Raw genomic sequence first — 18,239 nt, 5'->3', positions numbered from 1 at the left:
TTCACAAACTTGTCACCATGAGAGATACTCAAGACTGCAGTTTGGGTACAGTGCTACAGATCATTTAAATGATACAACCCTAGATTACATTTAAATGATACAACCCTAGATTACATATGTTTTTAGTCTAGCTTTTGTACCAGCCATTTTCTTCTCCTAATACTCTGTGTCATCTTTGGAGTCACTCCACAGAATCTGTGGTTCTTTTTTTCATGCACAATCAGATCCGCTTAGAAACTGATGCTCTCAGCAACACATTAACCGAATTCTAAACAAACCATTCACTGTATTTACAGCTACTCACTACAGCTATTCTGCATCATCAAGGAAGACAAAAAGATTGCAATATTTACTGCAATAAATCATCATCCCTCTTCCAATCAAAACCACACTCCGATTCCCTCTCTGCTTCCAGCTGACTACGCTACTTCAAGTCAACAACTGCCAGCATTCATTAACTCTGAAGACCTTACTGTGCCAGCATCTGAGATTCTCAGACTAGTGAAAAAAACATGTCCTGAATATACCCTGCAAAAGCACAGCATCAAATTCCAGTAATTCTAGTGGTAAGTACCCACAATCAGATTAGGAAGGTATTCTGGATAATACATTGCATTACAAGCTCTGACTTTTAAAATCCAATTACTGCTGTTCCCAACAAATAACTAACCCTATTATTCCAGCTCTGGTAGGACAACTCAGCCAGGAAAGAGTTGCAATGCTAAAACTGAAGTGCAAGCTTAAGATCTAGAAGAAAAAAAAAAAAATCAGTTTTAATTTTTAATGCATGTCCTGAAACCACTGAGGCTTATAATGCAATTTATTGCCTGCTGCCAGAGTTCTCCAGAAGGCTACGTTTTATGGTATATGGGTTAGTTAAAAAGTGAGAAGGTAAGTCAGGTTAGAACCTCAGTGTTTGTATTGCAAACTGTCGTTTCTCATCTTTTAGTTCTTTTTAAGTCTTACGAGAAAGCTTAAGCATATGGATGCCTAGAACAGCTCAAAAAGTGAGACACTGGTCAGTTTTGGAGATGCACTTCTCAGAGAGGACAAATGGGCCTCCCTCTGTTTTATCGGGACATTTACCACATCATTGTGTATAAATTGATACTGCTTGGTATACAGAAATACTAGATAATTAGATGTGTGCACATGGGAGGGCACAGGGACAGAAGACTCTCTTTCTTGTTACTTATCGTGCTTAACCCAGGTGAGTCTCTAGCACAGGGTTCTTCAATTTTTCTGTCATTAATTAAACCTGTGTTTAACAGACAGATACAAAACACACGTTACACAACTTGGACAGCCAGGGAGAAAGAGCATTAGCAGCAGTTGTTAGCTGGGACAAAGCAGCTCCCTGCAGGGATTTCACTGCTTCATGGCAGAATGAGGCAGGATTCAGCAGAGTCCTAAAGTAACCCAGCAAAATGGGCCCCACTGTTTCCTTCTCTTGATCACTAAAATCCTGGAGTCCTCACCCCACCCTTTGCTCTGCTCCTGGTTGTGTGGTGAGGCCCCAGCATAGAAACTGTTCTTGAACTGTTGGATAAGTGTTTGTGGTTCAAAGTTAGCCACACTCATGCTTAGGGATACTGGTTTATTCTACAGCTTGCCAGACAGAGGAGATCCTTGGCTGATCAATGCCAGTGTGGTAAGACCACACTATCAGCTGAACAAACACTTTAATGGTGAAATCCACAGCCCCCAAAGTTAACAAATTACCACCAGGACTGACAATTCTCCACTGGAGCAAAACTAAGAACGATGACTCCAGGCTTTGTTCACCATGGTTGTGAAGTTAGCTGTGAACTGTATAAGCTAAATCCATCTACAGCAAGGGTACACGAGAGCAAAACCAGCAGCCTTCAGGTCAAAGAGCCTGTCCATGGAATATCTTCTTTAAATATGCTCCACAATCCCTCTGTTCTGCCCTCAAGATTGCACAAGACCTTTTTTCTATGCTTTAATCAGGACCATGCTTCCTTGTCTTTTTTCCATACACCGTGTGTAGGTACTGGAAGAATTTCAGGTTAGGTAGGGGGACTTTTTGTTCCACATTTTGCTAAGCTTGACTGCTTTGACCCTGATTAAATGCTAATATATCCTAACCACAGAGAAGTTGCAAAATAATACCACAGAATTAACATTTAGTAAATATTACTATAATGCTTGTGACCTCAAGAAAAAAAATTCTAAAATGTTCCAGTGTAAATACTTGACCAGAAAACTGACCGTTTTGTAAAGCTGTGCTTTCAGGCGGTATGAGTTGTACTCCATTTTTCTCTTCTCTTCCTCTCGCTTCTTCTGCACCTCTGGCAGCTGCTCATAGATCCTTAAGTGTAAATACAAAAAGTCAAAAATAGTAACTTGGAAGGAAGGAACTTATTGATATAAAAAAAAAAAATATCCTCTGTTTTATTTTCATATTCTGTTAAAGGCTACTGGCCAACCACATCATAGAAAAATTTATTTGGGGTTTATTAGTGTCACACAGGGAAAATGTGGAATACATAGCAGTTGTGATACCAGAAATTCCCACATCCCATAATGCCCTTCTCTTACAAGCAGCACCCTCCTAAAAGCAATATTTATAACATTAAAATGACCACAGAGCTGATACGATTACCCAGCTGCAAAAGGTAGAGCTTCAATATCTTCAGTACAGAATAGCCCCATTGCTTTTCTGTACTGGTTATGTTGATTCCAAGTAACATGTTTATCCATCAATAGCACTATCTTTATCACAAGAATAACCTGAGTTAAGCTATTGAGGCATCTTTTGAAAATGTCAGTATTTTCAACATTCAACCATGTTGCCCTGTTTAGGTGAATGCTTTGTCTTCTCCGGTGCTGAACTTCTCCCGTACCAGAGCTAAACGGCAAGGGATGCTTTGAACTGAATAGAAGGTGACTGCTGCTCAGTACAGAGTCAGTGCGCTATTCTAGTCTGGTTTACATGCTACCATCTAAAGGAGGGAGCTGAGAGCTAGGATGGCAGTGTATTGCTCACACTGCCTTCCCCAAGTCTTCCTTTAAGATCATAAAGGTTTACTAATATCATGACAGTGGTCGCCAAGAAATACGCAGCTTCAAAAACATTGTGGTTTACGGGAGGTGGAAATGAACCATGTTCAAAAATTTCAGTCCCGTAATATTTAAAGCAAGACAGATCCTACTGTAACTCCTTTCCTAACCTGCTGATTTGATAATCAGCAATAGAAAAAAAAAAAAGACTTGTTACAGATATAATAGTGCATTATACTCTTTTAGAGACTGTTTCATTCTTACGTCAGTATAATATCTTTGCGTAATTACTGTTGGCACTTCAAATATTTTTAAACACATCTATGCCTTCAACTCATATTATGTGAAAGTACTTCAACACGCTCTATTTTGAACATTGCAAATCAATACAGCCCACCAGCCAGGAGGGGCATCTTTGACAGTTGTCTTGGTACTAATTCCAGCAGGAAAATAAGTAATACTTGAGACCGGCAAGAGAAGTGAGGGAGGCAAATGTGTATCAGTTTGCACACCCATTTGCTACTTAGTCAGTACGAGGTAGGTGTCACTTGCATGTTTCAAAGGAGAGAAGGAGGAGAAGTTAGCTGGAAAACAAAGTAACAGGAAGCTGTACGATAACGCATAACTAAGTAGGCAGAATCAAGAAAGCTAGGATGAAATCCAAATCTCAATACTGAATTTTATCTCCTGTCTAATTCACCAGCATCAGCTAGGGAGAGCCATACACATTTGTAGCTTCTACAGTCCCCCACACAAATGTGTTTACCAGTCCATCAGCCTTCACAGTAGAATCGATGAGCAAGCAAATACACACCCAACACCAAAAAAAAAGAAGAAAGAAAAGAAAAGAAAAAAAAAAACACAAAACCCCTGCACTCCTTCCAGTGACCTACCTTCCTGTGTATCCCTATTTTCCTACTCTGCAGCTGCTCTTAAGAGGTCATTTTTTCTAAAAATGTCACTACCCACATTACAGCTACAGAAAAGAGGCAATAAACCACATTTAGATGCTTACTTTACTCCTCTTATGCTTTGCTGGAAGGCAGCAGAGGGTGCTAGGTCTATGCATGTGTTACTGGATGGGGGTAGCGATACCTCCAAGATTTGGGGTTTTGCTTTACTACCATCTCACCATTCTCTAAAGGCTTTCGCCATTCTAGGGCTCCCCTCAAAGAAAGATCAAGATTTACCCCTCACAAATCATTCCACTATAAAGATGTTTAGAGCAAGAACTGGGCAACGCAGAGTTGTAGGTAAATTCATTGAAAACTGTTTTCATTACCTCTAGCTAATTAGCCATGAGAAATTCCATTTGTACCCTCACAGAGAAAAAGAAAAAGCTTTTGCACTCACTATAGGTGTGGATTTCAAAAGAATGGTACAGAATAAATTACTTCTCAGCTCCAACTGAGAGCTGGAGTACAACAGCAGCAAGAACAAAAAAAAGTCACCAAGTGTGACTGCCTGAATCAGTCTCCGTAGAAGTCCTGCTGACTTCGGTTATTATGAAATCAGAGTTTCTGAAAATATATGAGTTTAGATACATCAATCTCACAGTCCAAGTGACCCGAACCCGAGTCCTTCTACTTCAGCTAAAACATGTGGAGATGCGTTCCTTGGGAAACTGCCATATTTACCACTTCTGCCACCTCTCTATTAACGCCCTAAAAATACTTTTAAATGCCAAAGGCTATTGAAATAAAACATTCTTTTTGGACTCTCTCATCATATATATCAAGGGCTTTATTTTATGTATTGCATATTCCAGTAGATATTTTGTAGAATTACAGTGTAACTTTGGTGGGAAGGGACCTCTGGAGGTCACCAAGTCCAACCTCCTGCTTCGAAGCAGGGCAAACTTCAAGGCTCCATCAGGTTGCTCAGGCCTCATCCTCTCAACTTGTGACTCTTTCCAAGGATGCAGGTTCTACCACCTCTGTGGGGTCACTTATCTACCCAGATCACTTATCTACCTGGAACAAAGTTTTCTTAGCCTTACCGTTTAGATCTTTGAACCATTTCACTCTTTGGAATTGTTCTTCTCTTTTCTCTAATCAGAAAACCTAAATGGAAAATTTTGAGATAAGAGAACAGTGAACAAGTCTACTTCTCACAAAGAATACTATTGCAACAATCTGACTCCTTTATAAGTTATGGATTCTTATAGACACTTCTTAATGTTAAATAACTGTAATACTTTTATTAAAAATACACACACCCTTAAGTATAATGTGGAAATTTGTTAATTCCTATAGAACATAAAGAGCAGAACCATGAAGGTACCTCTGTCAGACAGCATGTGACTTGCATTCCTGTAGCCCTTTCTTTTCTCCGGAGGATTAAATAGCTCTTCTCGTTCAGACTGCAGTACGCTCTGTATCCTCCTTTCCTCCATTACAAGCTTCAGATGCTTCACACGCTCTCCGGAGCGGGAGATGAAATCAGGGCGATGCACTGCAAGAGCCTCCTAAGATGGAATGACACAAAACAAAGTCTAAAGTGGCCGGACTGTCTCCCTACAGCTGGAAGGGAATAATGAAAATATCTAACACCATTACCAAGGCATGGAAAAAAATCCCATCAAAGTAGTATTTGGTATAACATATAAAATCTTGTATCCTTAATGCTGGGTAGATCCTCAAAGACCTCGTTTAACAAACTATTTGTCAACAACCAGAAAATTAACTGGCCAGAAAGAAAAAAATTCGCTAAAATAATTAGCAAAAGGGACACAAAGCTCTTCTCAAAAAAGCACAGCAAAAAGTTAACAAAGTTGAGCCCATAGGATAGAATATTTTCCAACTTATTACAATCTCCCTTGTTATCAATCAGTGGGCACATCAACATTAGCAATTTATTTTGGATCAGAAGTGGAATTTTGAAAGCAATCTCCTGATATCTCTGTTTGCCACACTGCAATTTCCATCACAGGGCAGTCTCTGAGGACATGAACACATGCAACTGAACTTAAAGACACTTCAGAAGTGCACCTTAATTAGCACTTCCTAATTTACATTTCACTTGCTGTGGACGATCTCTTTCAAAAATATTTCTGTACACTACATCTGTATTTTTCCACAGATATTTAGAGTGATCACACCTGACCTGAAATGTACACTGCATATGCATGTGTATGTATGTACACACACATATGCTGTTTGCACTGTATGAATTAAAGCCCGTTTTAATCACATACTATGTACATCACACAGTATTATTTCTGCATGGAAGCAAGTATGACTTGACGCTACCTCAGCTACATTCCCTCTAGTTCCTGAAGCCAAATGATTTAAACCTTAAAATATTAGGTCAATTCAAACATATTAGCATATTGTGGAAAGCCAGATTAGCATAACCAAACAGAACTGACAAATTAATTGGTTTTCTTGGTTGTTTTGGTTTGGGGTTTTTTTTAAGCAAGAGCGGTCTGTAACATGTTGACTTCCACTGATTAGAAAGGTGAAATAACAAAAACAAAACAAACAAACAAAAAGGAACAAAATGTGTTTCCACAAGATTCAGCATTACTCCTGAAATTCTACTGAGATCCCAGCAGCACAGCGTGCTTTTACCTGTAGCGTAAGCTTCACGAACGGTCGCAAGGCCCTGTTCTCAGCATCTCCTTCTGGAACTGCTGGCTGAATCACGTTGCTGTGCTGCTGCTCTTGCCAGTTCTTCTCTCGGAGAGGCTCTCTCCAAGGCTTTGTGCTGGTCAGTGGTTCAAACCAAGAGGGACCAGGACCAGAAAAGGAATTGGAATGGTTTTCTTTCCTGGATTCAGATTTCAAGTCTTCTGCTTGGACGAACCATGAAATTCCTGTTAAAAAGACCACAGAAGAGAAAAAAGATTTGTAGACTATACATGTGCCTGTTTTCCATCCCCATCTATGGCCCTTCATGCCCAAGGTCTTAGCTAAATACAATCAGTGGCCTAACGTGCAAGAAATACTCACTTCACTTTAATAACGGTGGGACTCCATAGCAGACACCTTTGGCAGTTTCAAAAGAATTCCTTTGCCAAGTGTCAGAAAACCAGCAAGTGTTTATCAAACAACACTTTTGAAAAGGCACAAAATGGCTTAGTTTGCAAGTTTCTCTCTTTATAGAAAGAACAGTTATTTATCAGCAATTACACATTTTTAAGCTGCCTCTGTACTGTCCTAAGCCCTATGGCTTTTTATAGATATTTTTGAAGATCAAATGCTTTACATCTTCCAAATGTTAAATACGTATACAAGAATTAGATTACTCACAGTTTACATACATAATGGGATTTGAATACATCAGCTAGTACTCTGAGCAGATATTCTAAATTTTCTATATTAAACCGGTATGAGAGAGAATGATTTGTCCCTACAACAATGATGACTAAGGAAATACATTTTTAAACATTTAATCATGACATTGTGAAGACTGATGCAAAATTAAAAAAAGGAAAAAAAAAAAAAGTCAGGAGACTACACCATCAGCCAAAAAATGCAACTCTAGCTAAAAGAGAGACACGAGTCTAGTTCTTCTGGTACCACACTCTTCCTTCAAGTACTCCTGAAAAAAATACTTGTTCTTTGAAGCCTCAATACATGAAACAGTAAGTACAACGTACAACGACCAGTTACTCAGAGCTTAACAGAACCTTTTATACCCTGAAAATCAAAATTAAGTATCTGCATGATTCCCATCTCATTCATCTTTCCTTGCCTTACTCATCGCTTCCTATTTACTACCTTTACTGGCTAGGTTGCATCCAACAGCTTGATTGAAAATGCCATCATAATAGAGCACTAGAGAGCTCACTTGACATAGTGTTTTGTTTAAAATGCATTGATTAAAAACAGAATAAGAACTGACTGTACTAGTGACAGACTACTTTGTGTCCTAGCTAATCCTCCTCACAGATTTTGCTCATTGCTGTTGAGTTGTACAGCTTTTCTGGTCTGCAGAGAAAGCGTATTTTGGACTGACCTTGTGGTAAATGCAGCCTGCTCCTTTTCATCCTTTTCTCCACGAAAAAATTGCCTGGCTGTCCTTTCTGCTTACCCTTGCTTCCTGCTGCCTGATGATCTGTGACCATACCATCTGATTCTCCAAAAATACCATCAACACAATGCCAGGGTTCCTGTGGCCATTGATTTGGCTGGCTACATCTTGGGGTAGGAAAAGTCACACCAACATCTCGAGTGTTTTTCTTAGTTGCACTGTTCACAATCTCCAAGTCTCCTGTAGTTGAAAAGGAAGCAATAGCATCTTATTCCAGAGCAGCTGGAAGTACTTTCACATCAGCACGTGACATGCATAGTTCAAGGGGTGACCCTCAATTTTTACTTTGAAGCTGAAGGATCACTTTATTTATCCCACCGTCAAAAGGCAAAATCTTTTATATTCCCACTTCCAATTCAAGGAGAGTTTACAGTGACTCAGGGTTGTTACTATATGATAATCTGAGTAAAATTAATGTGGTGTAAACCAAAAACCCCAAGCAAAACAAGCATATATATATATATATGGGGTGTGGGAATTAAACTTGAACCAACTATGCCCCTGGCTGGGGACCTGAGTTGGCTCTCTGAAGAGTCAGCTTCAAATCTGCTGCTGCAAGGCACAACGGCAGGTCAACATACAGCTTTACATTTTGGACAATGGAACTGCAGGTTCTTCTGGACCTGTTAGTTTACCCAGTGCATCCCATCCAAAACTATGTTTTAGCTATAGAAGATTGGTTTGCCCACAGCACTACAAATATTTAACAGAAACACCACCACAAATATTTAACAGAAACATATAAAGTGGAAGGTGTCATTCCTTCCTAACTAACATTCAAAAAGTCATAATGCGATCCTGAAAACAAGCCGTGAAAGTACTTTTCTGATTCAATCCACCTCCACATGAAAAAAAAGCAGTAATAAATAAATAAATGATATGTCTGATGAATAAAACAAAGCCATTACTCAATCTTATGATGGGAACTTGGTGTGTAAATGAAAGCAATGAAGAAACTGATAACTGCCACCAGAAAAAGCCAAATGCAGAACTGCACCAGTCCAGGATCAGCTTATGTTTTAAATAGAATATAACATCCAAAATATTACCAAGAAGAATATGAAACACTGCAGTTGCCTTCTGAAATAGCATATGCCTACAAAATACATTCTGTGAGTAACAGATGTCTTGCGGAGAAAACAATATATTAAAAAATACAGTTAGTCCACCTTTACTATTGAAATGGATCAGAAGCTTAGGTTAATAAACTTGTAAGTAAGTGAGAAAACTGGCTACTAAAGCAGACCAAGAAAGGAAATGAAATAGCTCATTTTAATTGGAACGTAACATCTTTCTCTAAAAGCATTTGAAGTGAATTTGAAGAATGCTGCTTGTACATACCCATCACCAGAAATACGCAACACACTTTGGAGAACTGTTTCCAAAGAGATGAAAGGCAGAAGCAAATACAGAAATACAAGTCTGGAATTCAATAACTCACCTGCTTGGATACCTTTGTTTAGCATCCGTGTCCGTCGCTTGTTACTAAGAGCAGAGCTTGGCCCCCAAGAACTGCTGCTTGCAGAAGTTGAATCCGATGAAAGGGAGATTGCATTCTAGAAAAAAAAACATGCAAAAGAACAGAAATTCCTGAAATACTAACTGAAATGAGCAGAAAGCGGGTTTTAAACAGCAAAAAAGTTAAAGTCATCACTTGTTGTACCTTGATTCTGTTGTTATTTAGATATTTATCACAGGCTGATCAGTGTCTCTTATTGCTATGTCACACAACAGCCAGCCTTGACTTTATCCTCATGCACCAATGCATTTTCAGCATCCCATTATAGTAAGAAAAGCGAATGATGTCTGTAGGCAAGAGTTTGCCTGTGATCAGATTCTGTACGGTGCTGAGCATCCTCCAATTCATTTGTCCAAAGTTCATGGGACAATGTGGCTTGTCGTGACAGACTTACAAAAAACCTTTGCTGTGGCAAGATCATTTGTTGGCTGTACTTTCATGAGACTGCAAAGTGAGAAATATTTCTACTTTGGACAGTGGGAGAATAAACACCTAAACTGAATCCTATATTCCTACCCTCTCAAACCAAAAGCCTTTAAAGGTTGCTGGGTTGGCTGGAGGGACAAACTACCCTGAAAGATTAACGTGTTGCTTTGTAAATTCACAATTAACTCCAGTTCTGTACCATTGGCATGGAAGAGCAAAGTCCTTTCAAAACATGGGAAGTTCTCACCCTGTGATCCTCATTACACAAAGTTCTCTACGTGGAGAAAATTAAACTCAATAAAAACAAGAAATAGAAGACACCTGGTAAGAGCATGGCTTAGGCAAAATACTAGTTTCACATCTTCACCATTCACACAAACAGAAGTTCCAGCTGCAGGGATGTAAGCAGCACAACGTTGTTACAATAAATTAATTTAAATTTTATGACATGTTATAACTTTACAGCCATTTAAAAAGGAATATACTCGGTAAGTGTAATGCATCTAGTCCACAAGCTTTTTGGTTATATAAAATACAGAGAAGGTTAGTGCTTTATTAACAGCAATTAACTGACAGTGCTTCCCCAGGCTTCAAATCCAACAGCGCGGCACAGATCAATCTCTGCAACTCTGCTGAATTTAATTTTTAATTATGAAACAGATTTTTTTTTTTTCCTTGATCATAACAATTAGTATCCTATTAGTAACTCATAACACTAGCCATGACGGAAATGAACAGAGGCTTCTTTATTACCTTTTTATTGAACCTCTGCTATCACCACTTCAATGCAAAACATACTTTCATTTCAACATTAAAAGGAGGCAATTTTTACTCTCACTCATACTGGCGAGAACTGGTTTTTAGTTTCATAAAGCTACTTCAGCTCTAGTAGAGTGCACTAGACAGATGTAGTAGATACTTATCTTCTTTCAGAGAACAGAAGCAAATTTGAATGTGTGCTCAGCAAAAGGGAAGAGAGTATAAAGAACGGAAAAAAAAATCAAGATAATCCATTTGCATACATATGCATATCAGCCTGCAGAAATAAACATAAGCAGCCATTCAATACTGAATATTGACCTGCATATTCCTATTTGGACTAGAATATTCAGTGCAGTGCTTTCAAAGCCCTTCAGCAATTGAATAGCACAACCTTTAGCTTTGTACCTGCTACCAGATGGCAGCTTGAAGAGTTCTTTAGAAATAACAGAAAGTGGAATAGATAAAAACCTTCTGGGATGGGTTCAGCATCTATAAATAAAAAAAGCTGTAACCAAGTTTTCTGGAAACAGAGCTGACAATAGGCTCTCATAAAAAAACTGAGCTACAAAATGCAGCATTTGCCTGAAAGATTTGTACAGTAGTCTCTCTAGGAGTAGGGCTCCTGCTATAAATAAATATCTGTCTCTGAACCACAGATATTTGCAACTAAAAAAAAAAAAAAAAAAACACCCCACCAAAACCCAAACTCTTGATTTCTCTTCTGCCAAGCACCACAGAAATTACCAACATTTGGATTTTAAAATTAAGTTCGCCATTTTGCCATCAATTTTCTCTCACTCCTTATTTGAGGTGGGTCATGTGTCTATATGTATTTTTAAAAAGAACACTACATCAGCAGATAAAAGACACTACTTTCGAAAGCCATATGGGTTCAATGCAACATCAAGCACAGGGACCAGTGAGCCTTTACTCTCATTTAAGTATTACTGCAACCAGTTATCTCATGATTTTAACAGGCAAAAGACTAGATGTTGCTTTTAAGGTCCACACAGACAGTGAAAGATTAGTCTTATGAATGGAATATGGAATAAAATCATCCCCTAAACACTACAACAATGCAAGAAATGTTGGATCCTAATTTCACTGTTAGATGGTCAGCGTTCTGATTAATGGTCCTAACGTTGCAAAGTTTATGACAATTTTATTTTACCTTTAAATAAATACTATAAATAAAAATATTAATAAAAATATTTTTTAAACCTTAAACCCTAAACCCTATTTCTTAGTCTTGAAAAAGCCTGTTTCTCCCCCAGACATGCATTCATTAGCTTACTTGACACACAGACTGATTTTCAGTTGTTTCTATTAAAAAAAAAAAACTAACTTATTTCAATGAAATCTATTAGTAACAATGACACTACCACTTTCTTCTGGTAATAGGAAAAAAAGAAAGAAATATTTCTCACTTGTTCCTGTACTTTTCAGCATTCACGTATATTACAGAACACCAAAACTCTGTAATTTCTTACTACAATCACCAAATCCATGCCAAAGCCACTTTCAAGAAATTAATTTTCATTTCCCCTCCAAAGGGCAATGGCCAAATTCAACTGAAGTAATCAGAAAGATTTTCTCCACTTTAAAGCAGCTTTACTCCAGACTTTTCACTTAGAATCCTTAGGGCTGAGACTTGGTCTTTTAATACGCCTAAACTGCCAAATACAGAAATTGAACAAGCTTACAACCAACACTCAGCAAGACAAAATAATTCCGACATTTAAAATAGACAAACAGTAAGAAAATTCAAATAATAATTCCAATTTTTATGAAATGGTATTTATCGTTGCCCAGAGATATTCAGGTAGAAATATGCAGTCAAAATCTACAACCTCAACTTACCACCACTGTCTTCAGGATTGCTAAAGCACAGAACCTGCAGGTAACTAGAAATCAGATACAGCAGGATCTTGCTTCCCAAGACAAATAAGGGAAAAGAAAAAAGACAAATAAGAACAAAGGGAAAGAAAGCACAATTGATGTTTTAAGATATTTTGATCTTGTCCTTATTCCTGGAAAGGCAGAGAGACTTGTTCGAGCTACTTAGATCAAAGACAGAAGCCTACCATATAAACAAGACTCTCTGGGAAATCTTAAATGATTCTCCAAATAACAAACTCTACTACTGTATAGCAGTTTAAGAGTTCCTGTAAAGACTAGTTAAAATTGTCTTTTGGTCTAACTGACCACATACCTGGATCTCTTTCCTTTTCCTGTGTCTCTCAGAAGTAACCTTTGGATATTCTATACCCACTGCTTTGCCACTTCCCTTGGCCCACTTTTCAGAGCGGCTTTTCTGGTGGTTGATGGTACAATAAAGCTGGGAAAGTCTTGGTGACACCCGCACTCTTTCATGCCCAAAAGCCCTGATCAGCCTGGCAGTGTCAATGGTGGAAATGGAACTGCTCACCTCAGTCTGAGTAGCAGTTTCCATCTCTGTTTGGGTCACCGCATCTGATTCTGAGATGGTGGAACTGATCGTGGTGCCATGATCTCTACTAAGCCTTGTCTCTGAGGAAGTGTCACTAGGAGTTTCCGAGTACTGCTGGTGCTCCAAAATTTTATTCATGTGGCAGATGATTTTCTCTCCTGACCTATTTTTCCTGAGGTCAACAAGGTTATTTTTATCATGGGTGATACGTGGTCTTTCATCAACATGTGTTGCATTAGGCTCTACGGTACTTTCAGACACGCTCTTTTCTGGCAGTCTTATTTTCTTCTGCTCTCTTCCCTTAATTTTCTTTTCAGAAACATTCATTCCAGGTTTTGTTGGTATTAGTGTATGCTTAATCGGATTCTGAAGGACCCTGGCCAATCGATCAAGGCGTTCAACAAGGGACAGCTCACCATTACTCCTAAAATCATGGTGCTGGTGTCTCTTCTGGCACTCCAAAAACTTAATCCAGAGTTCATCTAAGCTACCACTGGAGTGGGTTCTCTGTCTCGGTGGCAGGTCTTTCTCCACAGCCTCATTAAGGCGAGTTGTTTGGCTACGTGGCACAGGATAATTTCTAGCTGCCTTTTGTTCTGCTTCTCTTCTGCCACGTTGAAGTAGCTCCTTTCCTGACATTTCATTCCCCACAGATGTGCTAACATTCAGATCCCCATTCTTGCTGTAATCTGCTTCTGCAGTGAGTGGAAAGAACTCATTCTCACCATCTTTTTTATGACGAACAGAGAAAACACATTGATGACGATGTGCTTTTTTCTGATTCTGCAAGACAGCCCTTGAGGAAGGTCTAGCATATTCAATACCAGAACTGTCTTCTGACAGCTCACTGTTAGAGAGAAAGTAGCTCTCGCACATGGGCATTGGATGATGAAGGTAGAACCGTGCAGATTTGAAGACCGAATGAGTGGTTTTTACAGACTTCGAATGATCTGTGCGTTCTAGAAGAGAAGGAAACGCTTTAAATTTTTGTTTCGTTACAGGGAAGCAAGTAGCAAACAGCAAATCTTAAACAGGATGATTTTCATCCTAACACTTTCCAATCACTTCAAAGGATTAAAAGCAGGAATCATTGTACCCATTCCCAAAATGCAACAAACTTTGAAATGAAGTTTCAGCATTATTAAAAGTACATAAATAATATTTTCTACCATTTGCAACACAGAATCCAAGAGAGTATTATATCCAACTGAATCTGAAGGAGGAATCTAGATACACCACAGGTAATTACCCAGACCAAAATTTGGACTGAGTCTTTATTTATACTTATGGAAACTCACGACAGGCAGCCACAACTCATTTTGCCTCTTTTCAGACAAATGCCCAGGGAGTACGAAAGTCCCCTAAGACTATGCCTGAACATTATCTCTTAACTAACACAAAAGAGCACTACATATACCAACCAATACCACTTCTGTACAGCTCCTAGAACCATCTCTGATAGCATATCAAGATCTAGTCCTGCTTTGCTTTCAAGCTCAGATGACACAATTTAGGTCAAAGCAGCAGTGAAATCCACCCCAGAATATGCTACTATCTGAAATTACAAAGGACTATATGCAGAAATCCACTTATAAACCCCTTCGTAATAGACATACATTAAGTATGCACGCAGCACGTGCTAGCAGGAATATACTCCAAAATAATTCTAAAGCTGTTTGTAATATACTGAAAAGAAAAAAATCAAATTTTAAAAAGTAAAAATGTGTTTCATGTTATGTTCTTTGTATAATGGACTGAATTATATAATGATCCATGAAGGCAGAAAGTTCCCATCTATAGGAATTATAGATGCTAGTGCCAGAAGGATTTCCCAAGTCCCTATGCTTACTGCAAGATATTCCATGCCATTTTAGCCAAGTATGTCATTTAAGGATGCCTTATAGAGTAGTAACAGCTTTAATATAAATAAAGAAGTCAATACAAAAAAAGAACAGTCCATTTACTAATGGTAACACCAGTGACTAGGTCATGGGAACCTGTCAGTAAATGCATATCAAGCTCCATTAATGGCAGGAATCACGCTCATACTAGTTTTTCTCTAGCTCTCCAACATTCCTCCCAAGACTGGTTTTTTGTTTGTATTTTTGTTGTTTTGTTTTAAACAGTCTTGTTTCCATGATTGTGATCTACTGATGAAAACAGAACTTGAAACCAGGTCTTTCTTTCTTCATTTGAGTAAGCTTTGCCACTGATTTCAGCAAAAGGGTGGCAAGTCCCACAGGGAAGCCTCCCCCTACCCCAGGAGGAAAATACCTACCTACCTTATAAAGAATCACAAGCTATGTTACCATAAAACCTCAATTCCACATGGGAAAAAGGGATGCAAGATAAGCTCAGGAAGGGTTACGATTGCATGAATTCATACTGTTAACACTGCCTCATAAACCTTACTTTTATTTAATCACTTGTTTTCCTTACATTTTATACATCTCTTCCCTTCCCAACACAGAGACCCTTCAGTGTAATGTCAAGATCATGAATAGCGTAACCAGACTCAGTCTCACTAACTCTGAAATTGGAGGAATTTTTCCTTCCATACAAGGTCAATGTTTATATACTCATGTAAGAGGATTCCTCCACATCCTCCTGACAAATGAGATCCGGCTTGGGAATACTATGCAGAATTTTTGCTACTTCTGTATTTTTAAAAAGTTACCAACAAAATGGAAGGAATGCAAACAGGCAAAAAATAAAAATAACTTTATATAGAGAAACTTTTTAAAAAAATACATAACTTGCATAATTTTAAGCTCTAGACAAGCTCTGTGGGTAGAGGTAATCTTTTATTAGACCATCTAAAAATACAGTTGAAGAAATCAGAGAAGATTTTAGACATGCAAGTCTCTTTCAGAAAGCTTGCTTAAATTTCCAACTGTACCGGCTGGTTTAACAAAAGATCATTTCTACTTACAGTTCTTTTCTTGCCTGTGTCTTTAGACCATCACAGCTACAGAAAAATACTATTAGATAATTTTATATTAACACTTATGTTCTCCTGTCATTATCATCCAGGCTATTCAGAGAGACAGGTATCCATTGATCTCTGCTCCAACATGGTATTTTGTTTGTTACTGCAGGTTCTGGTTCAGAGAGCTCACATCTATACACACACTCTTTCTTCAGCTCTACCGCCATGACCCAACGTTCTTCTTCCAAATTACCCACAGTGAACGAAGAAAAGCATTTTTCTATCTTACTCCACTTGTTTACGTATCCTTGCATTTTATAAATGCTCACAGACAATTATTTCTTCCATTAGAAAAACTAGGTTAAGACAACATTGTCTTTATTGTTGCACTAATTCAACTATTGGTCCTATCTACACTTACCAAAAAAGTAAAATGAACAAAAAATAATGAAGCTCAGTGTGTCTTATGCAACCATTTTAAATTATCTTCTGGAAATACCAAAATCCCTCCATTCTGAAGAGAAAACCTTCAAAGAAAATCCCTTCTAAAGTGAAGAACTAAAATCATCAGAAGGAATCTCTATCAATATATCAGCGCAGCTCTGTGGGGTGACCTTACCCCAGGCATATTGAGCTGCCTGCTTAAAAAGGACAGCAATAATCACACTGAGGTACTCCATAAAAATCTGTTTCATTGTATGTCTTCATGTAACAAGTTTATGTGATACTAAGAAAAATAAATGGGCTCCCAAAAGCCCTATATATGCGACTGCCTAGAAGAGAGCAGGAACTCTCTAATTCAGAATCCATTACGCTGTTCATATGTTTCAGGTCCCATCCCTCATTAACAGCCACAATTATATTACCTCCTTGCAATTTGCTCGCTCTTTGTTTAATATCGCACATGTTGCAAAATACTGTCCTGTGCAATAAACAACTTCCCTGAGGAATTAATAGCTGCATTTAGGAGATGGCAACCACTCAGCAATTTTCTGTTTAGTTACTTCTGTCCATGAACAAGATGCAATTCTCAAACACAACAAAAATCCTCATCCCTACTCAGACTCGAGGAAGTTTATCAGCCACTCAAAATCACAGAATGAGGAGGAGTGTCAAAAGGAGTGTCCATCAGGACTAATTTTAGCTACTGTCATGAGATACAGTGTCAAAATCATCAGTTAGCACAGTGTAATTTCATTTTGTCAGCATTCTCAAGAAATAAAGCCTTAAAGTAGGCTACTATCGTAGTAAACCCTGACCTTCATCCCTCAGGAGTACCATCCAACAAGGTTAATGAAGAGGAGGAAGAAAGAGACATCAGTCAAATCAAATTAAAATTCAGTTAGATACCAACATTACAGAGATACTTTACATGACATTGCAAGACATCAGTGTATTTGTGGGCAGGAACACAACCCCAACCCAATATACAGAGCCATCCCACCTGCTTTTATTTACCAGGGAATTTCTGTCATTTTCTACACAGGCATCCTTTCTACACTTCAAGACAACTTTGCACTTCACAAACTTAAGAGTGCCTTAAAAAAAAAAAAAAAAAAAAAACAAAAAACCAAAACCAAAAAAACCCCACACAACACAAAACCCAAAAAAACCCAAACCCCACCGAACCCAAAAAAATCTTACAAAGGCTCTGGTAAGCACTGGAGCCACTGGAATGCTAGCAAATATTGATGTCCAAGTATTTGGGCAGTGAAGGAGAAGCAGAAAGATAGGGAAGAGAAAAATGAGTCAAATTCAGCATCTTCAGGCAGACTCTCAGCAATATCATGAGACCAGAAATCATGGATCCTGAAACGTAATTCGTTTGCTCTACTTTCTTTCACGTTTATGAAAACACATGTAAAATTAAACACACACTATAACTACCTGGGGAAGCTTCCAGTGGGATCATTTGCTCCTCAGCCCAGGCTAGCTTGGGCTTGGCCCTCTTACTGTAGAGTCCTTCTTTATGCCTTACAGCCGTACTGTCTAGAGGATTATCATCCCTTAAACCAAGCATGCTCGCCGGAAACCTTGGAGGAAGAGCATCATTTGACCCTGCAGAGAAAGAGAGGAATAACTATGAGTAAAAA

General features: G+C 38.4%; 1 protein-coding gene across 7 annotated transcripts in view; it reads right to left on the bottom strand.

Moving 5' to 3' along the window:
* ALMS1 (ALMS1 centrosome and basal body associated protein) overlaps positions 1–18,239 on the bottom strand; it is a 358,966-nt gene that overhangs the window by 4,024 nt on the left and 336,703 nt on the right. For 5 of the 7 annotated variants that reach the window (XM_075499456.1, XM_075499459.1, XM_075499462.1 and 2 more), the window contains 8 exons: positions 18,034–18,204; positions 12,981–14,176; positions 9,503–9,617; positions 7,987–8,241; positions 6,597–6,841; positions 5,308–5,491; positions 5,024–5,087; positions 2,233–2,332 (listed from right to left, as the gene is read on the bottom strand). In XM_075499456.1, coding sequence (XP_075355571.1) covers positions 2,233–2,332; positions 5,024–5,087; positions 5,308–5,491; positions 6,597–6,841; positions 7,987–8,241; positions 9,503–9,617; positions 12,981–14,176; positions 18,034–18,204 — 2,330 coding nt within the window. The remainder of the gene's footprint in view (positions 1–2,232; positions 2,333–5,023; positions 5,088–5,307; positions 5,492–6,596; positions 6,842–7,986; positions 8,242–9,502; positions 9,618–12,980; positions 14,177–18,033; positions 18,205–18,239) is intronic. The other 2 variants (XM_075499458.1, XM_075499461.1) reach the window with 2 other exon arrangements.

Source organism: Mycteria americana, chromosome 4 (genome assembly GCF_035582795.1).
Source record: "Mycteria americana isolate JAX WOST 10 ecotype Jacksonville Zoo and Gardens chromosome 4, USCA_MyAme_1.0, whole genome shotgun sequence".
Taxonomy (NCBI): domain Eukaryota; kingdom Metazoa; phylum Chordata; class Aves; order Ciconiiformes; family Ciconiidae; genus Mycteria; species Mycteria americana.
The sequence above is the reverse complement of the archived record's forward strand: the minus strand, read 5'-3'. Positions and strand labels throughout refer to the sequence as shown.